The 25887-nt window shown below is 42.1% G+C and overlaps 1 protein-coding gene across 5 annotated transcripts in view; it reads left to right on the top strand.

The window, feature by feature from the left end:
* TTLL11 (tubulin tyrosine ligase like 11) overlaps nucleotides 1-25887 on the top strand; it is a 237035-nt gene that overhangs the window by 26977 nt on the left and 184171 nt on the right. For 4 of the 5 annotated variants that reach the window (XR_013551669.2, XM_078436524.2, XM_078436523.2 and 1 more), the window contains exon 2: nucleotides 24308-24404. The exons of the other annotated variant lie outside the window; for it this stretch is intronic. Coding sequence is in view for 3 of the 4 variants with exons in the window: in XM_078436524.2 (XP_078292650.2) it covers nucleotides 24308-24404 (97 nt within the window). In the remaining variant the exon portion in view is untranslated. The remainder of the gene's footprint in view (nucleotides 1-24307; nucleotides 24405-25887) is intronic. 5 annotated transcript variants of the gene reach the window in all.

Raw genomic sequence — 25887 nt, 5'->3', positions numbered from 1 at the left:
TAACTCGTTTCCATATTAGCACAGTTCTCTTGTTGGGCTATAAATTCACTCCTGTTTTATTATTTATTAACAAGCATTTGTTAAGGGCCTGGTAGTGTCAGGTCAGGCTACCACCTCCATGATCTCACATATTCCTCAGAAATAACTATGTGGAGACGGTATTATTACCAACCTTGTAGTTGGGGAAAATGAGGCTCAGAGAGGTTCATTAACTTGTTCATGTTTCATCTAGTAAGTGGTAGGTCTGGGATTTGAACCTCAGTGTTTGGATTCTAAATCCACAACCTCTCCCAGATGAAAGCCAAGGATTATAGTTTCTTATTATCTTGCCGCTTCAGTTACTCTACTCAACTCCTTAATTAGTGATGACTCCAAATCAGTAGCATGTTACTGAGCCTTTTGGTGTGGGAATGGGTTTTGTTTTGACCGCAGTCACATAATCCATACTGAGAAGGCATTACTTAATCCGGAATGAGAGACAGTAAAAATCCACAGGAAAGCTGGAAGAAGGGGGGGGGGGGTGCATTTTTATTTGACTGGCTGGTTGGTTGATCTCTAGAGAGTTTTCTTTCTTTCTTTCTTTCTTTTTTTTTTAAATCCCCCTTCCTTTCCTTCTTGGAAGGCTAAAGTACTTCAAGGAGCTCCACCCAGTTCTTAAAAGTGTCCAGGAGGTGGCAGTGAAATAAGCTTCTAGTGTGCTGGGTTTTAGGTTTTCTGAAGCCTTAACTCAGCATGTCCCAGACTTGTCTGATCATAAAAATCACCTGGAACATTTGTTAAAGTTTGATTTCCCAGTAGGGGTGGGACATGGGGAATCCTTATTATTATTATTTTTTAACAAGCTCCCCTTAGGCGATTCTTATGATCAGACTAGCCCGGGAAGCACTGAGTATCCTCACTGGGAATCAGGGGACTAATCCCCTTTGTGAACTGTCCTCTGTAGATTTGAAGCACAGCTGGTCCCATTGCATTGCAGCGGAGAGAACATGAATTCTGGAGCCAGAAAGCACAGGATTCAAAAAACCCAACGTGACCACTTATAAGTTGTGTTATTTCGGGTATGTAACTGAACATTCTCATCTTGAGAATTCTGCTGCCGCCATTTTCTCTGCCTGGAAGCAAGAAATTGTTTTTCTTTCTCTCCTTCTCCGGACCTCCTTTGTCTTTTTCTTCGGCTCTCAGGAGCTCATTCCCTGAGCTCCCACCACCCCACCCCCCCCAACCCCAAGCCGGGTCACTCATAATTATTTTTGTAAGAAGTTTTGAAGTGTCTCTCATTCCCCACTAGACTCTAAGCCCCGTGGAAGCAGGAGCCATGACTCTTGGGTTTATTATTTAGGACTATTATGATAGAGAAAGATAGGATAAAATAGGCAGAGAGGGAAAGGTTAGGACCTGAGGTCCCCAGGTGGGGAAAAACACATATTTTAAAACAATGCTGGGATCATCTGACCGCAGCAAACTCTCTGAGGCTTAAGGTTCCTCTTTAAGGATGTAACAGCTACCCCCTAGTCCCCCTCAGGTTCCCTTCAGGAATTTGACAATCAAAATACCTAATTAAAATAAGTAAACCATAAAACCTATGTTATACAAGGGACAGTAGGACCATAATCTGACTCCTCACACAATGGGATTAAGCCAATCAGGAATGGACAACTCAGCACCTAGAGTTATCCAGCCAGTAAGGGTTGGTTTTACTTGAGAAGGAACAAGGGTGAGGGGTGGGGGGGGGAGAGGGCAGGGAGGAGGTGCGACCAGAACCTTATAAAACAAAGACCCTCGCCTGTAGTCAGGAGTATTCACTTTCGAATGCCCCCTCTATGCAGAGAGCATTCAAAAATAAATAAATACATAAAAATTAAAAAAACAAAACAAAACAAAGAGAGCATTTAAACTCTTCTTACTTAAAAAAAATTTTTTTAACTGTTTATTCATTTTTGAGAGGGAGAACAAGCAGGGGAGGGGCAGAGAGAGAGAGACAGGATCCAAAGCAGGCTCCAGGCTCTGAACTGTCAGCACAGAGTCCAACATGCGTCTCGAACTCATGAACAGCCAGATCATGACCTGAGCCGAAGTCGGACGCTTAACCGACTGAGCCACCCAGGTGCCCCTATTCTTACTTTGTAATCTCCTACTCTAATAAACTTTTACCTGCTGCTTATTTTATTTGCGTCCATCTCTTTATTCTCAGAAGCAGTGAACAACGAATCCTGGGTATTGAGGTTAAAAAAAAAAAATCCTGCAACACCATAATGTTTATAATTTATTATTTTATTATTATGACTCTCATGTTTTTTACCACATGCCCAACACCTAGCTCAGTGTAGTGTGAATGATCTGGGAGCTTTGTTTTTCTCACCTGTAAAAATGGATGAACACGATCAATCCACAGGGGTTTTGGGAGGTTCAATGAAATAGTGAGTGTTGGAACAACTGGCATACAGTAGGCATCTGATAAATGTTAGTTCTTCCCTTCTGTTAGAAAACAAATTTCAGCTAAGTTAACTCAAAGATCTCTTTGACTTTATTCAACAGTTCATGAATCGGGTAGCATCCCATGTAGCAAATAGAAAGTAGCCCCAAGGAGCTGTACAAAATGAGAAGTTTGGCAGAAGGGGGCCGAAAAAAGAAATTTCTAGCAAAAAGTAGATTGTTTCAGGCAAGGTCACCTTCCTTTGGGGAAAGGCAGGGGTCTGTCAGGCAGATTACTTTATTAGTATGGATCAGGTAATTCCAGATTGACTGGTTAGAGATTACATTCCTGGAGAGGCTAAAAATCCATTTGGGGCCTGTTTCTTTTTTTAACACTTTTTGGAGAACCCACTTATGATTATTAGTGCTGAATGGAATAGATTATAACTGAGGCTTTAAGGCTGCTTGCTTGACACACTATTCTACAAAGTTTCTAATATTCTTGAAGATTGAGAATTTAGTCTACTTTTCTTTCCCCAAGTCCAAAGACTGTCTTCTGCAGGTTTTTTAACTTTGTTCTGGTGACCCACTTCAAAGTCTCTAATAATTGTACCTGACTTCCTGTGGATAGTGTATTTTTACATTTTCTTTATTCAGTTTGATGCTGAGAATGAAAATGATATAATTGTAGACCGAACTTAATATTTTAAGAAGGTCATGGGTGGTAGAATGGGGTTCAAAGGTAGCTTTACAGACTGTCTTTTCCTGGAATTCTTAAAAAAATTTTTTTTAATGTTTATTTAGTTTTGAGAGAGAGAGAGAGAGACAGAGCGTGAGCTGGGGAGGGACAGAGACACACACACACACACACACACAGAATCTGAAGCAGGCTCCGGGCTCTGACCTGTCGGCACAGAGCCTGACACGGGGCTTGAACCCACGAACTGTGAGATCATAACCTGAGCCAAAGTCAGATGCTTAACCGACTGAGCCACCCAGGCACCCCTATGGAATTCTTTGGAAGAGAGTAGGAACATTGTCTTGTGATGATTTCTTCTCATCTTTTGTGAAATCCAGGTTGATATTAGCAGGTGAAGCAAATTCAGAATTTTATTTTCTTTCCTTCCCAGTTGGGACTAACTTGGAAACATGTGACTGCCATTCATATGTAAAGTATAGAAGAAGGACTTGCCATTAACGGGGCCCTTCCTCTCACACGTTGGCAAATAGAAGCTGTCCTAATACAAGGGCGAGGGCGAGGGCCAGGGCCAAGGGCGACCAACTATCTCGGTTTGCCTGGGAACTGCCTGGGGCACTAGTCTTTCAGTTTTAAAACCAGAACCGTCCTGGGAAAACTGGGGTGAATTAGTGGGCTCTTTGTGGAATAGCTTGCTGTAGGAATTAAAGTAACAGGGAAGCAGGCATTAGCATGCTTTTCTGTTGTTTTAAGGGACACAGGAAACAAGAAGTTAAAACTGCTTTTAAAAAATTGTTTGTGAAAGTTTTTGAAAATTAGTTTCACTTCTAAAGCCACCAGACTAAATATAGAAGGAGTCATATAAATGCAACTGCTTTTGCACCATTTAGAAACTCAGTGACAGTCACCTGGAAACGAGTGGTATTGTGTTTTCTGTCTTTTCTGCACCTGAATGGCTACAGCTAGCCAATTTATGTGACCCATTTTCTAGCGGTAATCATTTTCACTGATATGTTGTGAATAGCTCATCTTTGAAATATTTTTTCTCTAGTTAAACACCAACACTAGAACTGATATTATCATTGATAAATTTTGAAAATAGGTCAGTTTTGAAAGAAGGGCCTTAACTCAACATGAATTGTATATTATCACTTGTATCTCACAAGGTAAAATTTAAACTTATTTTAATACGTATTTATGCCTATCTTATTCCCCAAAAGTATGTAAAGTGGCTTTCAAAAATACATACATTTTTATAAGTTTTTTGTTTTTAAGTTTAAGTTAAAAGTATCAGGGCAAAGGAACAATAAAAATGGTGTAATAAAATGAAATCAGAGAAAAGTTAGTATCTAGAAATGTGTGATCTAAAGATCTTGCACAGTTTTTACGATGGGACACAGATTTGGTTCTGGGCTTTCTGGTTACCAAGGAAACATTGAAACATACCAAGTTGTTAAGTCATGGTGCTGTTAGGTCATGGTGCCAGCAGGTAAAATAAGATGGTGCAGTTTTTCCTTAGCAGTGAAGCCTGGGAGAAATTTCTCAGACGGCCTTCATAAAGGAGCCCCTGAGTGATTAGCGTCTGCTTCATCAATACAGTTTCAAGGTTTTGTGTGAGATAGCACCCCTCACTGTACTCTGAGGGCATAACAACCAAGTGCCAACAAGACATTACTACTACCTTTGATACAGTGGTCCTTCCTGGGGCTGTGCCTCAGTCTCCTGGCAAGTGTTTTAGCGTTTAGATTTCTAGGTCCCAACCCACCTCTACTAAGTTGGCATCTCTGTCCTTTTGCAAAGCTCCTGGATGATCTTGATAGAGAATCACTTATTTAGAATTTTTTTAAAAAGCTATCGAAAGGAAATTCAAATGTCCAATAAACATTTGAAAAACATAATTCAATCTCACTGGTATTATCATGAGGATGCAAATTAAAACAATGATGAGCTACTAGTTCACATTGATTAGGTTGGCAAAAATATTTAGCAGTAGCCAGCCGCGTTGAAAATGTGCATACTCTGTGACCCAAACAGTTCGACTTCTGGAGAAATTCTTGTCCGTGTGTACAAAGAGATACAATGAGGATGTTTATTGCAGTGTTCTTTGTAATGAGGAAAAATTGGAAAGTACCTATATGCCATTAATGATGGTATGCGTAAATCAATTTATGATGTGGGTTGAATTGTGTCCCCCCCGCCAAAAGATATGTCTAAATCTTAACCAATATCTGTGAGCGGGACCTTATTTGGAAATAGAGTCTTTGCAGATGTAATTAAGTTAGGGATCTCGAGACAAGGTGATCCTGGATTAAGGGTGGGGCCTAAATCCAATGATGAGTGCCCTTATAAGAAACAAAAAGGAGAAGACGGAGACACACAGAAGTGAAGGCCATGTGAAGACAGAGGCAGGAGGGATTGAGATTGGAGTGATGCATCTTTAAATGTTTTTATTTATTTTTGAAAGAGGGAGAGAGACAGAGCAAAGGGAGATAGAATCAGAAGCAGGCTCCAGGCTCCGAGCTGTGAGCACAGAGCCCGACACGGGGCTCAAACTCATGAACTGTGAGATCGTGACCTGAGCTGAAGTCGGATGCGTGACCGGCTGAGCCACCCAGGTGCCCCTGGAGTGATGCCTGGTTCATTCCTCACGTCATTAAACCAAGGAATGCCTGGGATTACTAGCATCCACCAGAAGCAAGAGAGAGGCATGGAATGGAATCTCTGTCAGATCTCTCAGTAGGAACCAGCCCTGTCAATGCAGTGATTTCAGGTTTCTGACATCCAGAACTGTGAGAAAATAAATTTCTGTTGTTCTAAGTCACCGAATTTGTGATCATTGGTTATGGCAGCCTTAGGAATCTAATAAAATGGATATCTTCCCCTCAAACCACAGGGATACCCAGAAGAGGGTTATGGAGTGCTCCCTCCACCAAGAGGGTGGACGCATGGAGCTAATAACCTTCCACAGTGCATCTGAAGCAGTTTTGTCCTGATTTGAGGCTAACAGAGCCCTTGGCGACCAAGTGGTCCAAATCCTCCCATTTTAAAGATAGGATGCCCAGACAAGGGAAATGACGTACCTAAGACACTATTGCTAATAAGGGGCAAGCTTGGATTTGAACCAAGTCTGACTCCAGAGTCTATGTTCTTTTCACTTCATTTGTGGCACTGGCACCAGAATGCATCCTCTCTGATCAATATGGCAGCATGGACTGTAGGAAGGAGCTCAGATGGTGGAATCAGACAACTTGAGTTAGTCTTTGCTCTCTCATGCTCTGGCAGTGTGGCAAGCAAATGGTTCTTAACTTCTCTAACCCTTATATTCTTTTTCCTAACTGTTGTTCCCAGTGCACCTGTATCTCTGGATTGTAAGGCTCCAGTGACATAATATATGTGAAGAGGTCTTTATTAAACTGTAAATCACTGTACATTATAGTATTACCATCATCGTCTAATCTAGCCTCAGACCAGGAACGTGAAAACTCAGAAAGTGTGGTAGGCAGAATTTTAAGATGACCCCTAATAACCTTCCTCCATGTATAATCCTCATCCTTTGAGTGAGGGTGGGACCTGTGGATATGATGAACTGTCACTCCTGTGATTATGTTACATTAGATAGCAAAAGGAAGATTTCCCTGAGTGGGCCTGACCTAATCAGGTGAACCCCTTAAAAGTATTTTTCTCTGGCTAGGTTGCAGAAGAAGTCAGACAGATGTGCTTTGGCTAGTCTGGAAGAAAGCAAATGTCCACCTTTGTGAACTTCCCTCAGGGGTCACTATGGCAAAGAACTGTGGGCAGTCTCGAGTTGCTGGGTATGGTCCCTGGCCAATAGCTATGAGGAAAATGAGGACCTCAGTCCTATCACTTCAGAGAGTTGAATTCTTCCACGCGGTGAACTGGAAGGTGACCCTGAGCCCAGATAAGACTTGCAACCCTAGCAATACTTGCATTTCAGCCTTGTGATAATCTGGGCAGAACACCCAGCCGTGCCATGGTGGATTGCTGACCTAAAGAGCTGCAAGCCAATAAATGGGCATCGTCTGAAGCCACTAGGTTTGTGTTATTTCTTTTGTGCAGCAATAGGAAACTAATACAGAGAGATTAGAAGGTTTTCCTTGGGTCATAGAGCCATTAAGTGCACCTGTCTGTACATCCCTCCAAGGAACGCTGAGCTTCTCTAAGGTTGTAGCTTTATCTGATTGATCTCTGGAGCCAGACTGGCTGGGTTTGTGCCCTCGCTCTGCCACTTATGAAGTCAAAAATTGAAGCAGTTACTTCTCTGTGCATCCAATTCTTCATCTGTAAAGTGGATATGATAATGTTACTTACCTCTAGGGTTGTTAACAGTGTTAAGTGATTTTATACATGTGAAGTACTTAGAACTGTGCTGGTCACATAGTAAATATTCGGCAAATTGTTATATCTCAGCACTCAGGCCATAGCTAGCAAATAGTAGGCACTCATGAATGTTTGTTGAGTGGACGAATTAATTAATTTGGATTAGGATCTTGGTCTCCCGATTCTTAATCCTGTAGTATTTCTACTAATTGTTATTTGTAATAGAAAACAGAGTTTTCCAAAGCTAATTTCACTGGCCCAATTTCTTCAGGATGCTCCAGAAAGGCACCAGGTTTATTAACACCGTGAAAATACAGAGGTGTTTAAACTCATACCAGAGTGCTTAAAAACCTGCACTGTGTGGAAGCTGACTGAAAGCCGTGAGTGGGCTGGCTTTGCCTTCATAGACCATGTCAGCTGGTCGGGGTGACACGCTCTTAATACAATTGCCTAATTATCTGGTCATCAGGGAAATACCAGCTGTCATTGCCAACTGAGCTGGACCATCAATCAGTTTGTTCTGAGTTCATGATGTAAATTAAAAGGTATTGCTTAAATACTTAGTAGAGGAATAACAACCCTCATCTCAAGGAGCTACTGAAGCAGCGGGCTTTGCTACAGCTATTGGCTGCGCTGAGCTGTGAATAATAATAATATTTGGAACTTGGCAATATAGTTCAACATTATAAACAAAATGAGAGCCCCAAATTTGTTAAGGATGCCTGTACACTCTCACCTCCGCTCCCATCACATCTGCATTGTTTTTGCTGATAATTCCTTTCAAAATTCCAAACAGCAAGGTGGGTTCTAGCTGTGAACTAGACCACTGCTCTTGAACAGGCCCACATTGAAGGTGTACATTTCCTTTCCCACAGCTGCCTTCTTTACCTGCAGAGCGGTTATCAGAGCCTGGACTGGAGAAATAAATGACCAAAGCCTACACATGTCTGCTGTATGCCTGAGCAGTTTCACACCAAGATTTGTTTCGAGGCTTATAGGTTCTGGTTCCATTCAGTTCCCTTTCTGTTGCAAGACCCCACAGTCATGCTTTATTCCCTCCACACTGAACTGCATGGCACTCATTCCTCCAGCGTCCGTGACTTGCCGCTCCCTCCCAGACACTGGGTGAGGCACCTGGAATACAGGCATAACTAAGATGATTTTCCTGCCTTGAAGAGACTTCTTATCATGTTCCCTCATGCTCCCCTGCCTTTGCACACAGGCGCTCCTCCAGCCTCGACTACCTTCATGCCTGCTGGGCTTGGCAAATTCCAGCTCGTCTTTCAAGTTTCTACCAAACCACATCTTTCCTTCAAGAAGATGAACTCATACCTGTTTCATGCTCCCATAGCCCTTTGACTCTCATCTGCTAGAGTGTTTGCCTCTTTGCATTGTGATTTATTTATAAGTTCACATTCTAAAGACAGAGACTGTGCCTTCTTCTCTGAATCCCCAGCGCTTGACATTGAGTTGATGCACATAATGTTTACTTGAATAAAAGGCTAACTTGGTGAAAGAGTGTAACTATTCCCATGTAAGGTGTGTAGGAGGGTAGAGGGAGGGATGGAGCCAGAGAATAAATGTAATTTTCTAATATCTCTTTTACCAGCAGGGGGAGAGATGTGTTTATAAATATCCCATCATGGAAGCCTTTAGGTTCTATGGTCTGAAAGGCCAAAGAGAGACTCAGGATCTTTCTCAAATTTATAAGAAGCCATTTTACTTCAAGTAAGAGTGGGTATGACCTTGATTAACTTGAATCATGCCATCTTATGGCAAGCTAATTTTTATTTTTTCCCTTGAGTACTTGAGTCATTTCTTGTTCTTTTGGGGGAGAGGTTGAGGGGTGGTGATGGTTATTTTTTCATAGGTTCAAAGCTACAGGCAACAATATTCTGCGCTTTCTGAACACCTTTCAATGAAATACTGAGGTTGGAGAATTTAGTTATTTCCTCCTGGAACCCACTGTCTGGGACTGCTAGGGCCCTCTGACCTTGGCCATTTGCTTTTCTTTCTCAGTAACCACTCCAAAAACATACCTTTTCTTCAGTTCTCTCCTCTATGACTTTCAAAGTTGCACCTCTTGCTTTGACTTTTCTCTATTCCCATTCCTATATTTCTAATCCCTTGTGGGATAGTTCCAATGAGATGTCCTGTTGTCCCCTCAAGCTCAGTACTTCTAAAAGTTAACTGTTCCTCTCCCAGACGTACTTCATTTCCATTCACTCTATTCTGCTCGTGGCTCCAGTGAGCACTGAAATCAGGAAGTGAGGGTTAGGACAGGCAGAGGCACCCCTGCAGAAGATGTAGGTGCTCTGAGAGTGCTTGGGCAGAGGCGATTCAGCACTCTGGAGAGCTCCCAAGTGGGTGCCGCTTCCCTTCCTCTGGGTCCTCCTCTGCTCCTTCCCACACACACAGCCTTGGTATAGTGTGTGTCACCAGAATTCTATGTTTGTTAAAGTAACCTCATTTACTTCTCCTAGGCTTGGTTCTTTGGGTGCTGAGGACTTAAAGGGGCTGGGTTCTGTTCCTTGCTCTACCACTTATTGGATATATTACTAGAGACTAAGTTATTTAATTGCTCTGAGCCTCAGTTTCTTTATCTGTAAAACAGCATAGCAATATATCTACCTACTTGGTAATGTTGTTGTGAGGGTGAATTGAGGTAGCGCATGTAAACTACACAGCACATAATATAGACTCAGTAAATAATAGTCACAGCTTTTAATTATAGAAGTTATTGGTACAATAGTATTAATTCTTAACAATATGCAGTGAGATAGCTTGAGGCTGTCATGGCAGTGGGATGTCTTTGGGAGGTTATAGGCTGGTTTCAAGGGTCAGGAGGAGCACATGAATTCAGGGGGACAGAGCTCGTCCCTCTTTATCTAGGAAGTCGTCTGGGAAACCACTTCTTTGTTCCTTGGTTTCATCATTAACACAGCACTAGGTGCCTTAGAGTCAACACAAATCATAATCGGTTGTTGGAAAAGAAGAGTGGGCCCCCACAGATTTGCAGAACGGGAAAAACCCTGCATGTGCCAAGTGGAGAACAGACCCGAAGAGATCCAGTAATGCCCACAGCAGCTTAGAAAGTTAATGGCCACAGACAGTGGAAGACTGGGTCTCCAGGCTCTTGCACGCTTTGCACGTGTTTTTTGCTTCCTCTCATTGGACCCCTTTCCTTCTCCTGTCTGGGCAACTTGTCTGTCTCAAGAGTCAGCTCAAATGTCATCTACCTTTCTGAGCCTTGGTGGCCTCTTCTGTGAAATGGGGGTATGACAGCTATTCATAAGCCACGTGGAGACTAACTGTCACCATGTGGGTGAAGAGCTCAGCTCGGAGGCAGGCATGTCGTAGATGCTTGGTAGGATGGTGGCAGCAGCATCCGGTGATCTGGTTGTGTGTCTGATTCAGCCGCTGTGCTTTGAGCTCTTTGAAGGTAACAGTCTTTTATTCATCTTCCTGTTTTTACCTCTCCAGCTTTAGTCTCCACCACTAACACTTTGTCCCATATGCGGAACTTCTCAGCATTCCCAGAGCATACCACCTGGCTCAAAGACACAACGTGCTTGTGTGTTGAATGAATGAATTGATGTTCTGGCTAAACCATGGCGCCTTTAGACACCAGCTTTCTAGTGGAGTTGCCATTGTGGAAAGTCCTGAAAGGGCCTGGGTATCTGGTTAACTGGGGATGAGCTGCCCGTATGAGATGTCGGGAGTGACGTCGGGAAAAGTTGTTTGATAATCCTGGCTGGGAGGGAAAGTGCGCTGAAATGGAAACCTGATTTGCCTTGTTTCCATTTCAGTTAATAAACACATTTAAAGTTTTGGTGTGGACGTCTTTGAGGTGATTTGAGGACTAATGGTGAATTGATGTAATTTACACCCAGTGAGAGAGTAGAGAGCAGGGAGATTGCTGTGGATAGTATAGGCGAGCAAACCTACATTTCTCTCTTCCCTTCTAGTTTCTTGGCTGAGACACCCCCTGCAATAAATGAGAGATTAACAGGGCCAAACAAATTTGTGTTAATTTTGTACCTACAGGGACCCCAAAGAAATGAGCCCCAAAGAAGTAACCAAATAGAAAAAAAATTTTCATACTTTTTTGACAAGGAAACGATGAATTTGGGAAGTACTGACAAGATGAAGTTTGAGCCTGAGGTAGTACAAGTAACAAGTAACAAGGTTTGTGTACATGGTCTTCTGGGCTCCAAATTCTCTCTCCCTGGTGATAAGGATTTCACCTTTCCTCTTGATATATAGAGAGGACACCTTTCACATGGGAGATTTGTTTCCTGCTTTAAGGGAAACAAAGGATGGTCAGAACATCCTTCTTGTGTTGGCTGTTTCATATGTAACTTTAATTCAAAGTAATATGCCAGAATGGCGCATTTTGGGGCAGCCTGCCCCGAACCCCATCAATAATTTTGCAGGGCATAGTGGAGGTAATTTGTAATTTATAATTGATATTGGAACCCTTTTCCACAGGCTGAATTATAATGGAATGGAGTAAGAGTCATTTGATGTGGGCATTTTGTTGTTTCCATCACCCTTATGAATTACAAAGTGGAAAAAGAATATACTGTTAAATTGGTGTCCAGTCTTTTCAGAGCGATTTGCTAAATAAGCTGGAATTTTAATTAAAACTGCAAGCCAAGAGGTAAATCACTTTAAAAGTTTGTGAAGTTTTTCTTTTTCTTTTGGTTAGTATAATTACTACTAATAAAGATTCTTTATGGGTAGGAAATTGGACACCAGAATAAATAACTGGAGGAGATTGCTATGGGACACAAATTATGAGAGGGGCAAGGTTCTCTTCCCCTCCTGCTAACATGGGCCTTTTTCTAGTTCAATTGTTTGGTAACAGTTCTGATCTCATTAAAAGTATTGTGATCAGAAGCAGAAGCAAGGTGGATGACAGGCCTCACTGTGGCTTTTCCAGCTTTAATTCATATGAGTCAATTATAATGAATGGATTTAATAAAAAATACAGCATGCTTGGTGATTAACTTAGTGAACAATAAATGGTGCGCTTACCCAGAGTATCATATTTGCAATAATGAAGAAGTGAACAGGAAAAGGAAACTTCATAGATCACAAGAATTGCTACTTTCCAGCAAAAGGTTGTTAATTACTTATCCTTTTGCTATATTTATTGGCTCTATTAGAGGATGAGTAATTATTGTCTTCCTGGGAAACCCATTGGAGCCAGACAGCGTCTTCATTAAATCGGAAGGCTCCTCAGAGTGCTAGTTATCCCTGTGGGATCCTCTCCCTTCAGAGTCTCCAACGACCAGGGATCTGGAGGAGGTGAAAGGGGAATGTCAGCCCATGGGCATGAGAGAAGGGGCTTCTTTAAAGTGCACTGGCTATTAGAGTAGTTCTTGCACATGAAATTGGTGATGTGCCCTTACTCCTCTGTGCCTTCCCCGCCCCTACTCCCAATGCATTCTTTCTCTGCTTGCCTCATTGCCACTCTACCCTGTCCTAGCCTTGGCCGGGTTCCTCATGGGTCTGGCTGCCCTCAGTCTCGCTCTACCTCCCCTCCATTCTCCATTCTAGCCAGATCTGGCATAACCCTGCTGGAGCACTTCCTTCGGCTGTCCTCCCCCTGCAGAATCAAATTCAAGCTCATCAGCTTGCCCTGTGAGCCCTTCATGACTTGTCTGGGCCATGGAGACCTCTCCAGCTTTGTCTCCCCTACCTACCCTGGACTCCAGGCATGTGGAACTTCTTGTGCCCTCCAGAATCCCCGCACACACGCTGCCTTCTGCCTGATTTCTCTTTCTCCTCATCTCGGTGTGGCAAACATCTATTTCCCATCCAGCTCAAATGGTCCCTCTTTCCTTCTCTGGAGCAGAAACAATTACTGCTCCTGGGCTCTCACACATAGATAGTGCATCTGCCTCTACCCGAGGCTGGCTTATACATCCCTGGAGCTATGTTTGATTCACTACTGTTTTTCAAGAGGTGGATTTGTTGAGGGCCAGCCTCTGCTTTCTCTGCCAGGGAAGATGTCTGGGGACTTTTGCAGTCTGCCTCGTTCACCATGGGACTTCATTGGGTGAAGAACAATCCAGGATACTTGCTGTCCATATTCTATGATTGGACTAGTTTAGCTCCTACTATGTGCCAGGCTATTCACAAACATTCTTTCAGGTACGTGGTTGTTTTTAATCTTCACAACACCCTCTGTGATGGAAGCTTTGCTAGTCCTCTTTCTCAGGTGTTGAAACCAAAGGCCTTAGAGATTGGCAGGGCTGAGATTTGAACTCAGGTTGTGGAAGTCTAGTTAAGGAGACTTTGTGCAAGTACAGACTTTTCCCAGAGGTTAGACACATACCCAGGAAGACCTACATGGCTTCAAATACCCTGAATATACCTTGTGCACCTTTAACCTTAGGCTGGTCCTAGAAGATAACACCCATCCACCATCCCCTCTAGGTAATATCTCACCAGCCAATAGGTATGAGGTGAAGGATGATGGAAAAGCATGGAAGAGAAAAAACAAAACAGTATTTTTTTGAAGACCTACTGTGTATTTGGTATTGTGTGTGAGGCACAGTGCTAGGTGGCTCAGACATATTATTAGACCATCTAATAACCCAACTGCATTGTCATTCTTGTTCCTGCTGAGGAAACAGGTTTAGAATTGCCCCATGTGTGGGCTTTCCTCCCAGCCCCATCCAAAGATGCTGTGATCAGGAAGCTGGCCAGTCCCTCCCCAGCATGGGGAGGCCTTTTCTCATTAGCTTTATTTTCCCAGGTAGGAGGGAGCCTGGAATCTCCCTGAAGGCAGTTGGGTGGTTGGCACTTCTCATCTTTGTGGGAGGATAGTGATGCCATTAGCTGAGATGTGAGCAAGAGAAGAGTGAGCTAGCTAGCTTCCTTCTCTCAGGCTTAAAAGGGGCTCTCCTTCTTTTGATATGCTCAGATTTGGCAGATACAGCCATGTTCCATGTGGTCACATCCTTCAGGATTTGATGGATTTCCACCAGTTTTTTGTTTTGTTTTGTTTTGTTTGTTTTATTTTGTTTTGTTTTGTTTTGGTATGCTTGCTTTCTTGATTGAAGAAAAGAGTACTAAGTTTTTTGTTCATTCTTGAAGGGCAATTGCTCAGTCCTTTCCATGTCTTAACTGGTCTTCTCTGGACTTTTCTGTGCTATGCTCTTCCTTGAAGTGTTAACCACACTCATTTTTTTTTTTTTTTTTTTTTTTTGCATAGATATATGTGCTCATTTCCCCCCATAGGTTAACACAGCTACCCATCCATTCAGCTTAGTGGAATCAAAAGAGCACAGTCTTTGGACAAATTCTGGGTTTGCCACTTATTAGGAAAAGAATTACATTTTTTCATGTGTGAAGTGGAGGCATATATATAAGATGCCTGGCACACAATTAAGTGTTTAATAAATTAGTCTTAAATTCCTTCATTCTTGAAGACACTGTTATAAACCTGGAATGGTGTATTCATTATCTATTACTGTGTAACAAATTTCCCCAAAGCTTAGCAGCTTTAAACATCACACATTTATTATTCACACACTTTCTGGGGATTAGGAATCTGAGAGTGACTTAGCTGGGGTTCTGGCTCAGGGTCTCTCATGAAGCTGCAGTCTCTGAGGACTTGACTGAGGCCGAAGTATCCACTTCCAAGTTCATTCACATGGCTGATGGCAGTAGGCTTTGATTTCTTACCACTCCCTAGACCTTTCCGAAGTGAGTGGTGGTGATGATGATGATTATGATGATGATGAGAGACAGAGATGGGAGCCAGGCAGCCAGGGGCGCACACACACACACACACACACACACACACACACACACAGCATGCACAAGACAGAAGCCACTGTCTCTTTATAAGGATATCCTAATAATGGAAGTGACATCCCATCACTTCTGCTGTAGATATTGGTTACATTGACCAAGGCTGTGACAGTTGTGGGAGAAGACTACACAAGGGTATGAATTCCAGGAGGCAGGGATAATTGGAGACTATTATAAAGGCTGCCTACCACAGATGGGTAGGTCGAGAAGAGGGTAGAAAGAAAGGAATGTCTCTACCCTGAAGCATTCTGTCTGATGGGGAGGCAATCATGTAAACATAAATACCCTACAAGGCAGTGGCTGTACTATAGGCATCAACAGAGTGCAGAGGGAACATTGGTGAGGAATCTATTAACTCTGCCTGGGGGCATCGTCAAGGGTTTCCCAAGTGCAGGTACACTGTGGTGTTCGTGTTCAAGAGCTGTCCTAATGATGCTTGATTTCTGGTTGGCATCTTTTTTAATTGAAGTTACTCATTGAGGTGATCTCCTTGGACACTAAAAATAATAACCTACCCTATATAACAGCAATCTGCTGTTTACAAAGTGCTTTCCCATGCGTTACCTCAGTCCACAGAACCACCCTAGGAGGTGGACGGATTTTATTGCTGTTGTTTTCCTCCCTAGCAGATGAGCTGTAGGGGCACAAGGTCAGTGTGTCACAGTTGGGGTGGGGTGTGGTGGGTCGAGGCTTGAGCCAGGGTCTTCCTTGTCCAAGCGTGCTGTTCTGGCTCATACCCCTTCCCTTGTGTTTGTTCAGAGTGCTTTGGGCCTCTCATTTTAAAGCAGTAATTTGGGTCATTTCCCCCTGTAGAAGCATTGCACATGTGCTTGCCCATATCAAAGCTTATTTGCCACTTTTATGCCCAATACTTGAAAGATTTTCTTTCATGAAGAAGCTTTATGAAGAAAATCATTCACAAAGTACAGAAATGTGAATTGTGCTTTTATCAGCATTCACTGTGAAACTTCATTTTGTGAAACTCCCCAGGGGGTTTGAACTTGCTCTTTGGACTATTTATTAGAAGAGGGACCGGAACCTCAATTCCTTAAGCACAAACATGCTTAAAGGACATTTAATGGTTTCAGTTCTTGTTGGAGCCTGGCTGTTTTGCAAGTTTGTTTTAGTCCTTCTGGGTAAGAGGGAAAAGGATTTGGGGACCACACAGGTGTATACGCTGAGGGAGAATCCTCCTTTGTGGCAAAGATGGTGGCATACGGGGTGAGGGTATGCTTGTTACTATAGCTCGTGTGTGACCAATAAATGCCACCATAGCAACAGATCAACCTCAGTTGTGTGTAATGGTAAGTGCATGGGTCTTGGAAGCAGGCACACCTGGATTTGATCCTGACTCTGTCCTCAGTGCTCTTGGGAGAGTCATCTAATCTCTCAAAGCTTCGGTTTCTTCATCTATAAATAGGATTATTTGTAGCACCTTTCTCTTAAGGTGGTTGTGGGGATTAAATGAGATAAGCTATGTATGAAACACATACACATAGTAGTAAGAATTAAATAAATATTAACCTTAATAGTGACAGTGACGACGATGGTAACAGTGTATTTGGGTAGCTGCTATTCATAAGTTCCTTTATTTATGTATTTATTCATGAAACATACTACAGATGTGCTAATAGTGCTGTCTGTGAACAACCAGAGGCTTCAGGGAGTCTTTGGATCTTTTCAAGTCATATGTGCATATATGCATATTTTATGCATGTGTGTGCTTTTCTGATGAGAATCCCCAAGTGATTCTTGACCCCAAAAAGGTTATGAACAAACAAAAAGTTATAAACAAAGACTTGGTGTCAGGGATCCACAAATGATGATAAGACTGTTTTCATCTTCAAAGAGTTCACAAAGTGGCAAGGTGGGCAGACTTACAGATGGGATGTTGCAAATGTCCTGTGAGGGTGTAAGTGACAGGGGCCATGTAGAAGCCAGGGTTTGTGAGACAACTTCATGGAAGGAAGGAGTGGATGGTCAAGCCAAGTTAGAAGATCCCAGGCAGAAGGAATAACACCTGGAAACCAGGCCACAAAACAGTAAACCGCTATATACTTATATGTCACAAGTAGTCGGGCAGTGACCGTACAAGTGCCCAGGGTGTCCGTGGCCCAACTTGAGGCAAGCAGGTTAGCAGAGAGGAGTTTGGCAAGAGTCTTTTGGGCCATGCTTGGAGTTTATACTTAATCCTGTGGTTCATGGGAAGGCATTGAAGAGTCATAAGCAAAGGAGTGACATGGTCAGAGTTGTGCTTTTAAAGAAACACCCCTCTGTGTGTGGGGTGGATTAGAGGAGGAGACTGTGGCAGACAGCGGACCTCATCCCAGTGGGAGATGAGTTCCCGAAGTTAGGCAGTAGCATTGAGGATTAAGAAAGGGGAGAAAATTTAAAAATAAATTAGGACATAAACCAGACTTGCTGACCAGTTGGGTATTGGGGAGGGAGGGGTGACCTGGGTGATTGTCTGGATTACAGCTTCTAATGTTCCTGTGGGCCTGTGACCAATTGGACACCTGGCTGGTCATCCTTGGAGACCTGAGAAGTATGTCAGATTGTTCCCGGTCCTAGGAATGCATGGCGTTCTGAGGGAATTAAGGGTTACATGTGAAGTACGCAAGAGTGCAGACAGTGATGGGCACAGTAAGTGCTGAGGGGACCAGGAAGGTGATCCCCAGGCTGAAGTGGTCCTGGAGCTCTCCATTGTCATCATATCCAACAGGCAGTTGTTAGTTTCCAACCTCTGAGTTTGACCTCTCAGCCACGTTCACACCAGTCACCATTCTCTTTGTCTTGAAACACTCTCCTCCCTGGCCTTTTTCAGCCCATGCTCTCTGTCTCTCTGGGACCTCTCAGTGGCTTCTGCTCGGTGGGTTCATCTTTCGGCATGACCTACTGTTTCTGTGATCCGGCTGGGGGGCAGCCCTACCCCGTGTGCATCTGCCGAGGTCTTCAGGATCATCTCACACTGCTTTCCTCAGGTCCTCTGTGCCCCAGCCACCTTGATCTGCCTTTAGGCTTTCCAGTGGGCCATGGTCAGTCTGATCTCTGGGCTGGAATGCTCTTCTTTCCTCACTTACCTGTTCTTTACAGTCTCCACTCAAATAGCCTTGTCTTAGGAATAGGGCGACCACTCAGTTTGCTCTTCAAACCAGGATACATTTGAAAGTGAAGAAAAGTTCTATTAATATTAACCCGAGGACAGCAGATGTAAACTGGAACTGTCCTTGGCGAATGAACACACGGTCACCCTACTCAGAGTGGCCCTCTTTGACTTCCCAGACGCATTTGGGTCTCCCTGTGCTCTCATTGCTCTCTGGACCTCAGTTCACAGTTCTTACCATGATTTGGTTTGCAGTGATACATTGGAGTGACTGACTCAACTCTTTCTCCCCCATGGACTGTATGCTTCATGAAAGCAGACATGTCCCTATGTGTCTTTGCCACTTGAGGCACATTGTGCTGCATAATAAGTTCTTAACGCTTAATAAGTGAATAAATCAATGATCACCTCAGATTTGTATTGTTGTGTGGAATGTACAAAGCATTTTCACACCCATTATCTTGTTTCGTTCCTATTGCACTTTGACACGTTTTCTTGTCTCAGTCTACGGAGGATACAAATGTTTTGGTTGCTTAAGATCTCATACCAAGTGACAGAAACAAGTCTGAAACTCTCAGGTCTTCTGACCCCAAATCCAGTCCTTTTTCCAAAAGGGTTTGAAGAAGAGAAAAGAAAAAGATGACTCCCAAATTTAGAACGTAGGTAACTGGGAGGATGGTGCTGACCTTGAGAAAAATGGGGAGTGGGGGAATTGAGAAACAAGGGCCAATTCAAACTGCCCCATGAAAAGCCACATAGCATTCCAGGCTATAGAGAGCTCAGAGTAGAGCCACAAATGGCCCCTTACCCTCAGGGGGCATAAGGAGACAGTTTTTTTTTTTATTGTTATTTTATTGTGGTGGAATGTACCCAACAAAATTTATCTTAACCATTTTTAAGTGTACAGTTCAGTAGCATTAAATACATTTACACTGTTGTGCAACTATCAACTCTAGAACATTTTTCATCTCCCCAAACTGAAGTTCTGTACCCATTAAACAAATAATACTCCATTTTCCCCTCTCCCTAGCCCTTAGAAACCACTGTTTTACTTTCTGTCTCTCTGAATTTGACTACTCTAACTACCTCATGTAAGTGGTTTATTTCACTTGGCATAATGTCTTCAGGGTTTCATCCATGTTGTACCAGGTGCCAAAATTTCATTCCTTCTTAAGACTGAGTAATTTTACAGTGTATGAATGTATTCTATTTTGTTTATCGGTTGATAGACAGTTGATGGACACATGGACCATTTCCACCTTGGCTACTTTGAATAATGCTGAACGTTTGTATATCAATATCTGTTCAAGTACCCGAATTCAGTTCTTTTGGGTAAATACTCAGAAGTAGAATTGCTGGATCATGTGACAGTTTCATTTTCCACAGCAGGTTTTTACATTCCCAGTGCCTAAGGGTTCCAATTTCTTTACATCCTTATCAGCACTTATTTCCTTTTTATTATTTTTTATGCAGCCATCCTGATGAGTGTGAAGTTGTATCTCATTGTGGTTTTGATTTGCATTTTCCTAATGATTAGTGATGTTGAGCATCTTTTCATGTGCTTATTCGCCATCTGTATGTCTTCTTTGGAGAAATGACTATTCAAGTCCTTTTCCCACTTTTTAATTGTTTTTGTTGTTCTTAGGTTGTAAAAGTTTCAAAACATATTCTTATATACGTATTTAAAATATGTTTAAATATATTCAGATACATATCTGATACATGCCTTATCGGATACATGACTTTCAAATATTTCCCCCTATTCCATGGGCCGTCCTTTCATTCTGTGGACAAGTGTCCTTTGATGCAAAAACGTTTTAATTTCAACAAAGTTCAATTTATTTATTTTTCTTTTGTTACCTAGGCTTTAGTGTCATATCCAAGAAATCCTTATCAAATTAAATATCATAAAGCTTATTCCCTATATTTTCTTGTAAGAGTTTTATGGTTTTAGCTCTTATGATTAGGTCTTTGACCCATTTTGAGTGATTGCTTTTTATGGTGTAAGGTAAGGGTCCAACTTCATTCTTTATGCATGTGGATATCCAGTTTTCCCAGCACCAGTTGTTGAACAGAATGTCCTTTCCCCACCAAATAGTCTTGTCATCCTTGTCAAAAATAATTTGACCATATATATCAGGGTTGATTTCTGGGTTCTGTATCCTGTCCCCTTAGTCTATATGTTTGTCTTTATGCCAGTACCATACTGGTTTTTACTTTGGTTTTTTGGTTCACTACAAAATTGAGCAGAAGGAACAGAGGTTTCACATATGTTCACTGATCCTACATATGCATAGCCTCCCCAGCTATCAAAATCTCATGCCAGAATGGTACATTTGTTGCAACTGATGGACATACATTGGCACATTATCACCAAAAGTCCATAGTTTATAGTAAAGCTTATTACTCTTGGTGGTGTACATTCTGTGGGTTTGGACAATGAATCATGATGTGTATCCACTATTATGGTATTATGTGGAGTAGTATCACTACCCTAAAAATCCTCTGTGCTCCACCTGTTCATGCCTTCCTCCCTCCTAATCCACGCAACCACTGATCTTTTTACTGGCTCTGTAGTTTTGGCTTTTTCAGAATGTCATATACTTGGAATCATACAGCAGTTAGCCTTTTCAAATGGGCATCATTCACTTAGAAATATGCATTTGAGATCCCTCCATGTCTTTTCTTGGCTTAATAGGTCATTTTCTTTTTTTAGCACTGAATAATATTCCATTATCTGGATGCACCACAGTTTATCTAACCCATTTACCTACTGAAGGACATCTTGGTTGCTTCCAAGGTTTGGCAATTATTAATAAAACTGCTATAAACATTCATGTGTAGATTTTTTTCCTGGATATAATTTTTCAATTCATTTGGGTAAATGCCAAGGAGCATAATTACTGAATCATATGTAAGAGTATGTTTACTTTTTTAAGAAACTGTAAAATCTCTTCCAAGTAGCTGTATCAATTTTCCCATCAGTAATGAGTGAGAGTTCCCATTGCCCCACATCCTTGCCAGCATTTGGTGTTGTCAGTATTTTGGATTTTGGCCATTCTAATAGTTGTACAGTGGTATCTTACTGTATCTCATTGTTTTATGTGCTGTTTTGATATCTATAGCTTTGTTGTTACGTTTTGGCATCAGGAATTGTGATACATCCAACACGTTCTTCCTTCTTAAGATTGTTTTGGTTATTTGGGGTCCCTTGAGATTCCACATGAATTTTATGATAGATTGTGGTATTTCTGCAAGGGAAAAAAAGTCATTTGGGTTTTGGTAGAGATCGCATTGAATTTGTACATTGCTTTGGGTAGTATTGACAATATAAAGTCTTAACAATATAAAGTCTTCTAATTCATGAACATGGGATGTCTTTCTACTTATGTATTTCTTCTTTAATTTCTTTCAGCAACATTTTGTAGTGTTTGGCGTACAAGGCTTTGCCTCCTTGGTTAAGCTAATTCCTAAGTATTTTATTCTTTTTGATGCTATTATAAATGTAATTGTTTTCTTAATTTTCTTTTTGGATCACTCATGGTTAATATATAGAAAAAATGGATTTTTGTGTATTGATTTTGTATCTTTCAACTTTGCTGAATTCATCTATTATTTCTCTGTGTATGTGTATGTGTGTGTGTGTGTGTGTATAATCTTTAGGGTTTTCTGCATAGAAGATCATGTCATCTGCAAAAAGATCATTTTACTTCTTCCTTTACAATTTGGATGCTTCATTTCTTCTTCTTGCCTTTAGCTCTGGCTAGAACTTGTGATACTATGTTGAATAGAAGTGGCAAAAGTGGGCATCCTTGTCTCATTCCTGATCTTAGAGAAAAAGCTTTCAGTCTTTCAACACTGAGTATGATGTAAGCTGTGTAAGTAGTTTTTAAAAAGATCTTAAAAAGAGGTGGGATTTTGAAAGTCCTGGGACCTATTTAAAATTGAGTTCCTCTGTGTTCTCAGCACCTAGAACAATGTCTGGCACATAGTCATTGTTGAATGAATGGATTAAAAAAAACACAGTTTCTCAAAACTGAATGAGCTAAAGGCATTGCTGCAAGGAGTGTTGATTTGGGATTCATGAGGTTGGCAAGGATTGAAGGGTGACTGTCAAGGTGATAAGGAGTCATGGGCTGTCGGCTGACATGGAGCAGGTGTCAGTCCCACATTGCAGGCAGCACAGCCACTTGGATCTTAGTAAACTTTGCTTGGATAGTTTGCTTTTTCGAGAAACTCCCCTGGTTAAGTTATTTTCCCCTTCTCTCTGTTAGCACTTAACAGCTGGAAGAAAATAACATATGTTGCATCTTTTTGTATTTATGACTACTGAATTAATAACTTCAGTCCATTGGATGCAATGAAAACAAGCAAAATGCTATAAATTATAGATGAAAGTTGTTCATGCTAATAGAGTGTGTAACATATGCCTTACTTTGGCACAGCTTTGAAATTATGTGAATGATTTAAAGGGCTTGAGTCTGTTTGCCTTCATTTTAATTTGGAATAGTTGGAAAACATCAAGCCACCACCATTTCATTGGTGATGCTATGTTCTCCCATTGGAACCTAACTCTCTTAACTTGGAGCAGATAAAAACCCTGATTAGCTATAGTCTTACGATGGGAAAATCAAGTGTTGCATTTAACGTGTTGGCATCTCTCTTCATCTGGACCTTTAATAAGCATGAATTGACATGTCCTCACTTTTTTCCCTTTTTAACAAGGGTCATCTGAGTTACAGATTTTAAAAATGAATTCTGTAAATGTAGAACTTATTGATAACTTTGAGAGGCAGCAGGATGTAGTGGAAAGAGCAGGCCTTTCTGTCTCACTGCGGGATTTCTGGCTGCTAATTAGGAAACCCTATAGCGTGTGCAAAGAAGGGATAGATTCAAGGATACAAGGCTGTCTTACAGGATCCAAGGACAGGGGAGACAGCCAGGTTGAGGAGGGTCTGCACCTAGGATCTAGAAGCCCTGGGAGCTAAGGTCAGTCAGTCTGTCACTAGGACCACATGGCCTTACCTTCACTTTTCTCTCTGCACCTGCTCCTTTCTTCTCTCTCAGCAGCCTGGCTGCCTTTGCTTCTTTGTGCTCACAGCTAAGCACAGCTGCCCGGCTCCGGCTTTTTATCTTTTCCAGTTCGAGGGCCAGCAGGGGTGGCTGCCTGGCATGTCTGATTTCCAAATTCCTGGAAGAGAGAATCTGGTTATCTCACCTTGAATCAGACGACCATTCCTGGGTTTGTTCATTTATTCATTCAAAAAGTCTTTATTGAAGTCTTTATTGAGACACTGGGGGATACATCCTGTCTTCACAGACTGTGTGTGTGTGTGTGTGTGTGTGTGTGTGTGTGTGTGTGTGTGATTGACACATGGGGGAGAACAGGAAGAGAGAATGAGTGAGAGAGCACAAGCAAGAGAGTACAAGCTCATTTTGGGGGGGGGGGCGGGGATTGACTTGAGAGTTGCAATTTTCAGAGAAAGAGAAGTATGGCGTGGGATTCAGATAGACCTGGATTCAAATCCTGATTCCTCTCCTTCCCAGCCCTATGTTACATTAGGCATATTCGATACCTTTCTCATCCTCCATTTTCTCACCAGTAAAATGGGAATCATTCTTTCTAGGGTAGTTACGAGGATGAAAATGAAAGGGTACTTGTAAAACCATGAGTACTGTATCTGCCACATAGAATCAGAACTCCACCCCTCACTGGGTGTGACCTCCAGCAAGTTCCTTAACCTGTCTGAAACCATTTCTTCACTTATAAAATGAGAAAGGATATCATTTACTTCACGTGCTAAGTTGAGGATTAAATCATGTGATATGTCCAGGTCCCGGGAATGTGTACGTAATAGACACTCACGATAGTAGCTGCTCCTCTAGTTCTCGTTAATAGTCACTTTTTTCCCCCCTCTGTCTTCTAGTTCCCATTTGGCCGACGCTTGCCTTGTGACATCTACTGGCATGGAGTTTCATTTCATGACAATGACATATTCTCCGGCCAAGTGAACAAGTTTCCAGGTATCTGCTGTTATTGTTGACGTTGAAAAATGTTTCTAGGCTGAGCGTCAGGGTGCCCCTCTTCTACAAGAACATGACAGCATTTTGAGCTCAAACTCAAGGACTCCTAATTGGGACTCGTGGCCGCACTGCCACAGTGCCCTTACCTCGGGAGGGAGGCTAAGGCAGAGGTACTCAGGATTTAACCCACCAAGAGTTTATTTATTTATTTTTTCAATATATGAAGTTTATTGTCAAATTGGTTTCCATACAACACCCAGTGCTCATCCCAAAAGGTGCCCTCCTCAATACCCATCACCCACCCTCCCCTCCCTCCCACCCCCCATCAACCCTCAGTTTGTTCTCAGTTTTTAAGAGTCTCTTATGCTTTGGCTCTCTTCCACTCTAACCTCTCTTTTTTTTCCTTCCCCTCCCCCATGGGTTTCTGTTAAGTTTCTCAGGATCCACATAAGAGTGAAACCATATGGTATCTGTCTTTCTCTGTATGGCTTCTTTCACTTAGCATCACACTCTCCAGTTCCATCCATGTTGCTACAAAGGGCCATATTTCATTCTTTCTCATTGCCACGTAGTACTCCATTGTGTATATAAACCACAATTTTTTTTATCCATTCATCAGTTGATGGACATTTAGGCTCTTTCCATAATTTGGCTATTGTTGAGAGTGCTGCTATAAACATTGGGGTACAAGTGCCCCTATGCATCAGTACTCCTGTATCCCTTGGGTAAATTCCTAGCAGTGCTATTGCTGGGTCATAGGGTAGGTCTATTTTTAATTTTTTGAGGAACCTCCACACTGTTTTCCAGAGTGGCTGCACCAATTTGCATTCCCGCCAACAGTGCAAGAGGGTTCCCATTTCTCCACATCCTCTCCAGCATCTATAGTCTCCTGATTTGTTCATTTTGGCCACTCTGACTGGCGTGAGGTGATATCTGAGTGTGGTTTTGATTTGTATTTCCCTGATGAGGAGCGACGTTGAGCATCTTTTCATGTGCCTGTTGGCCATCCGGATGTCTTCTTTAGAAAAGTGTCTATTCATGTTTTCTGCCCATTTCTTCACTGGGTTATTTGTTTTTCGGGTGTGGAGTTTCCCACCAAGAGTTAAAGACTGGAGGCTCAAAAACAAAAAGATGGGATTTTCTGGTCTAATTTCACTAATGGAAGAACACGATCTTCACCTTCTGGGTTATAATATGAGGGTGTAATGAGGGGACTATATTCTCTAAATGAAAAGCAATAGACCACTTTAATTATTTGCAAGAAACAGAAGTACTGAAATCCTAGGAATAGGTCACAGAAATGGCGTTAGCAGCTTCTATTGTCTTCAAGTATCATAATTGGAGGTACTATTTTTAAAACCAAATACACCAGTGTCCGTGTTGGGAACGACAGGCAGAGACAGTGCCTGCCTTTTACCTGGGGACATTATCCCAGCGCGCTTTCCTGTAAGGGAGACTTGTGCCAGGAAAATGTCAGAGTCAA

Source organism: Panthera onca, chromosome D4 (genome assembly GCF_046562875.1).
Source record: "Panthera onca isolate mPanOnc1 chromosome D4, mPanOnc1 haplotype 2, whole genome shotgun sequence".
NCBI lineage: Eukaryota > Metazoa > Chordata > Mammalia > Carnivora > Felidae > Panthera > Panthera onca.
This window is presented reverse-complemented; position numbering and strand designations above follow the sequence as displayed.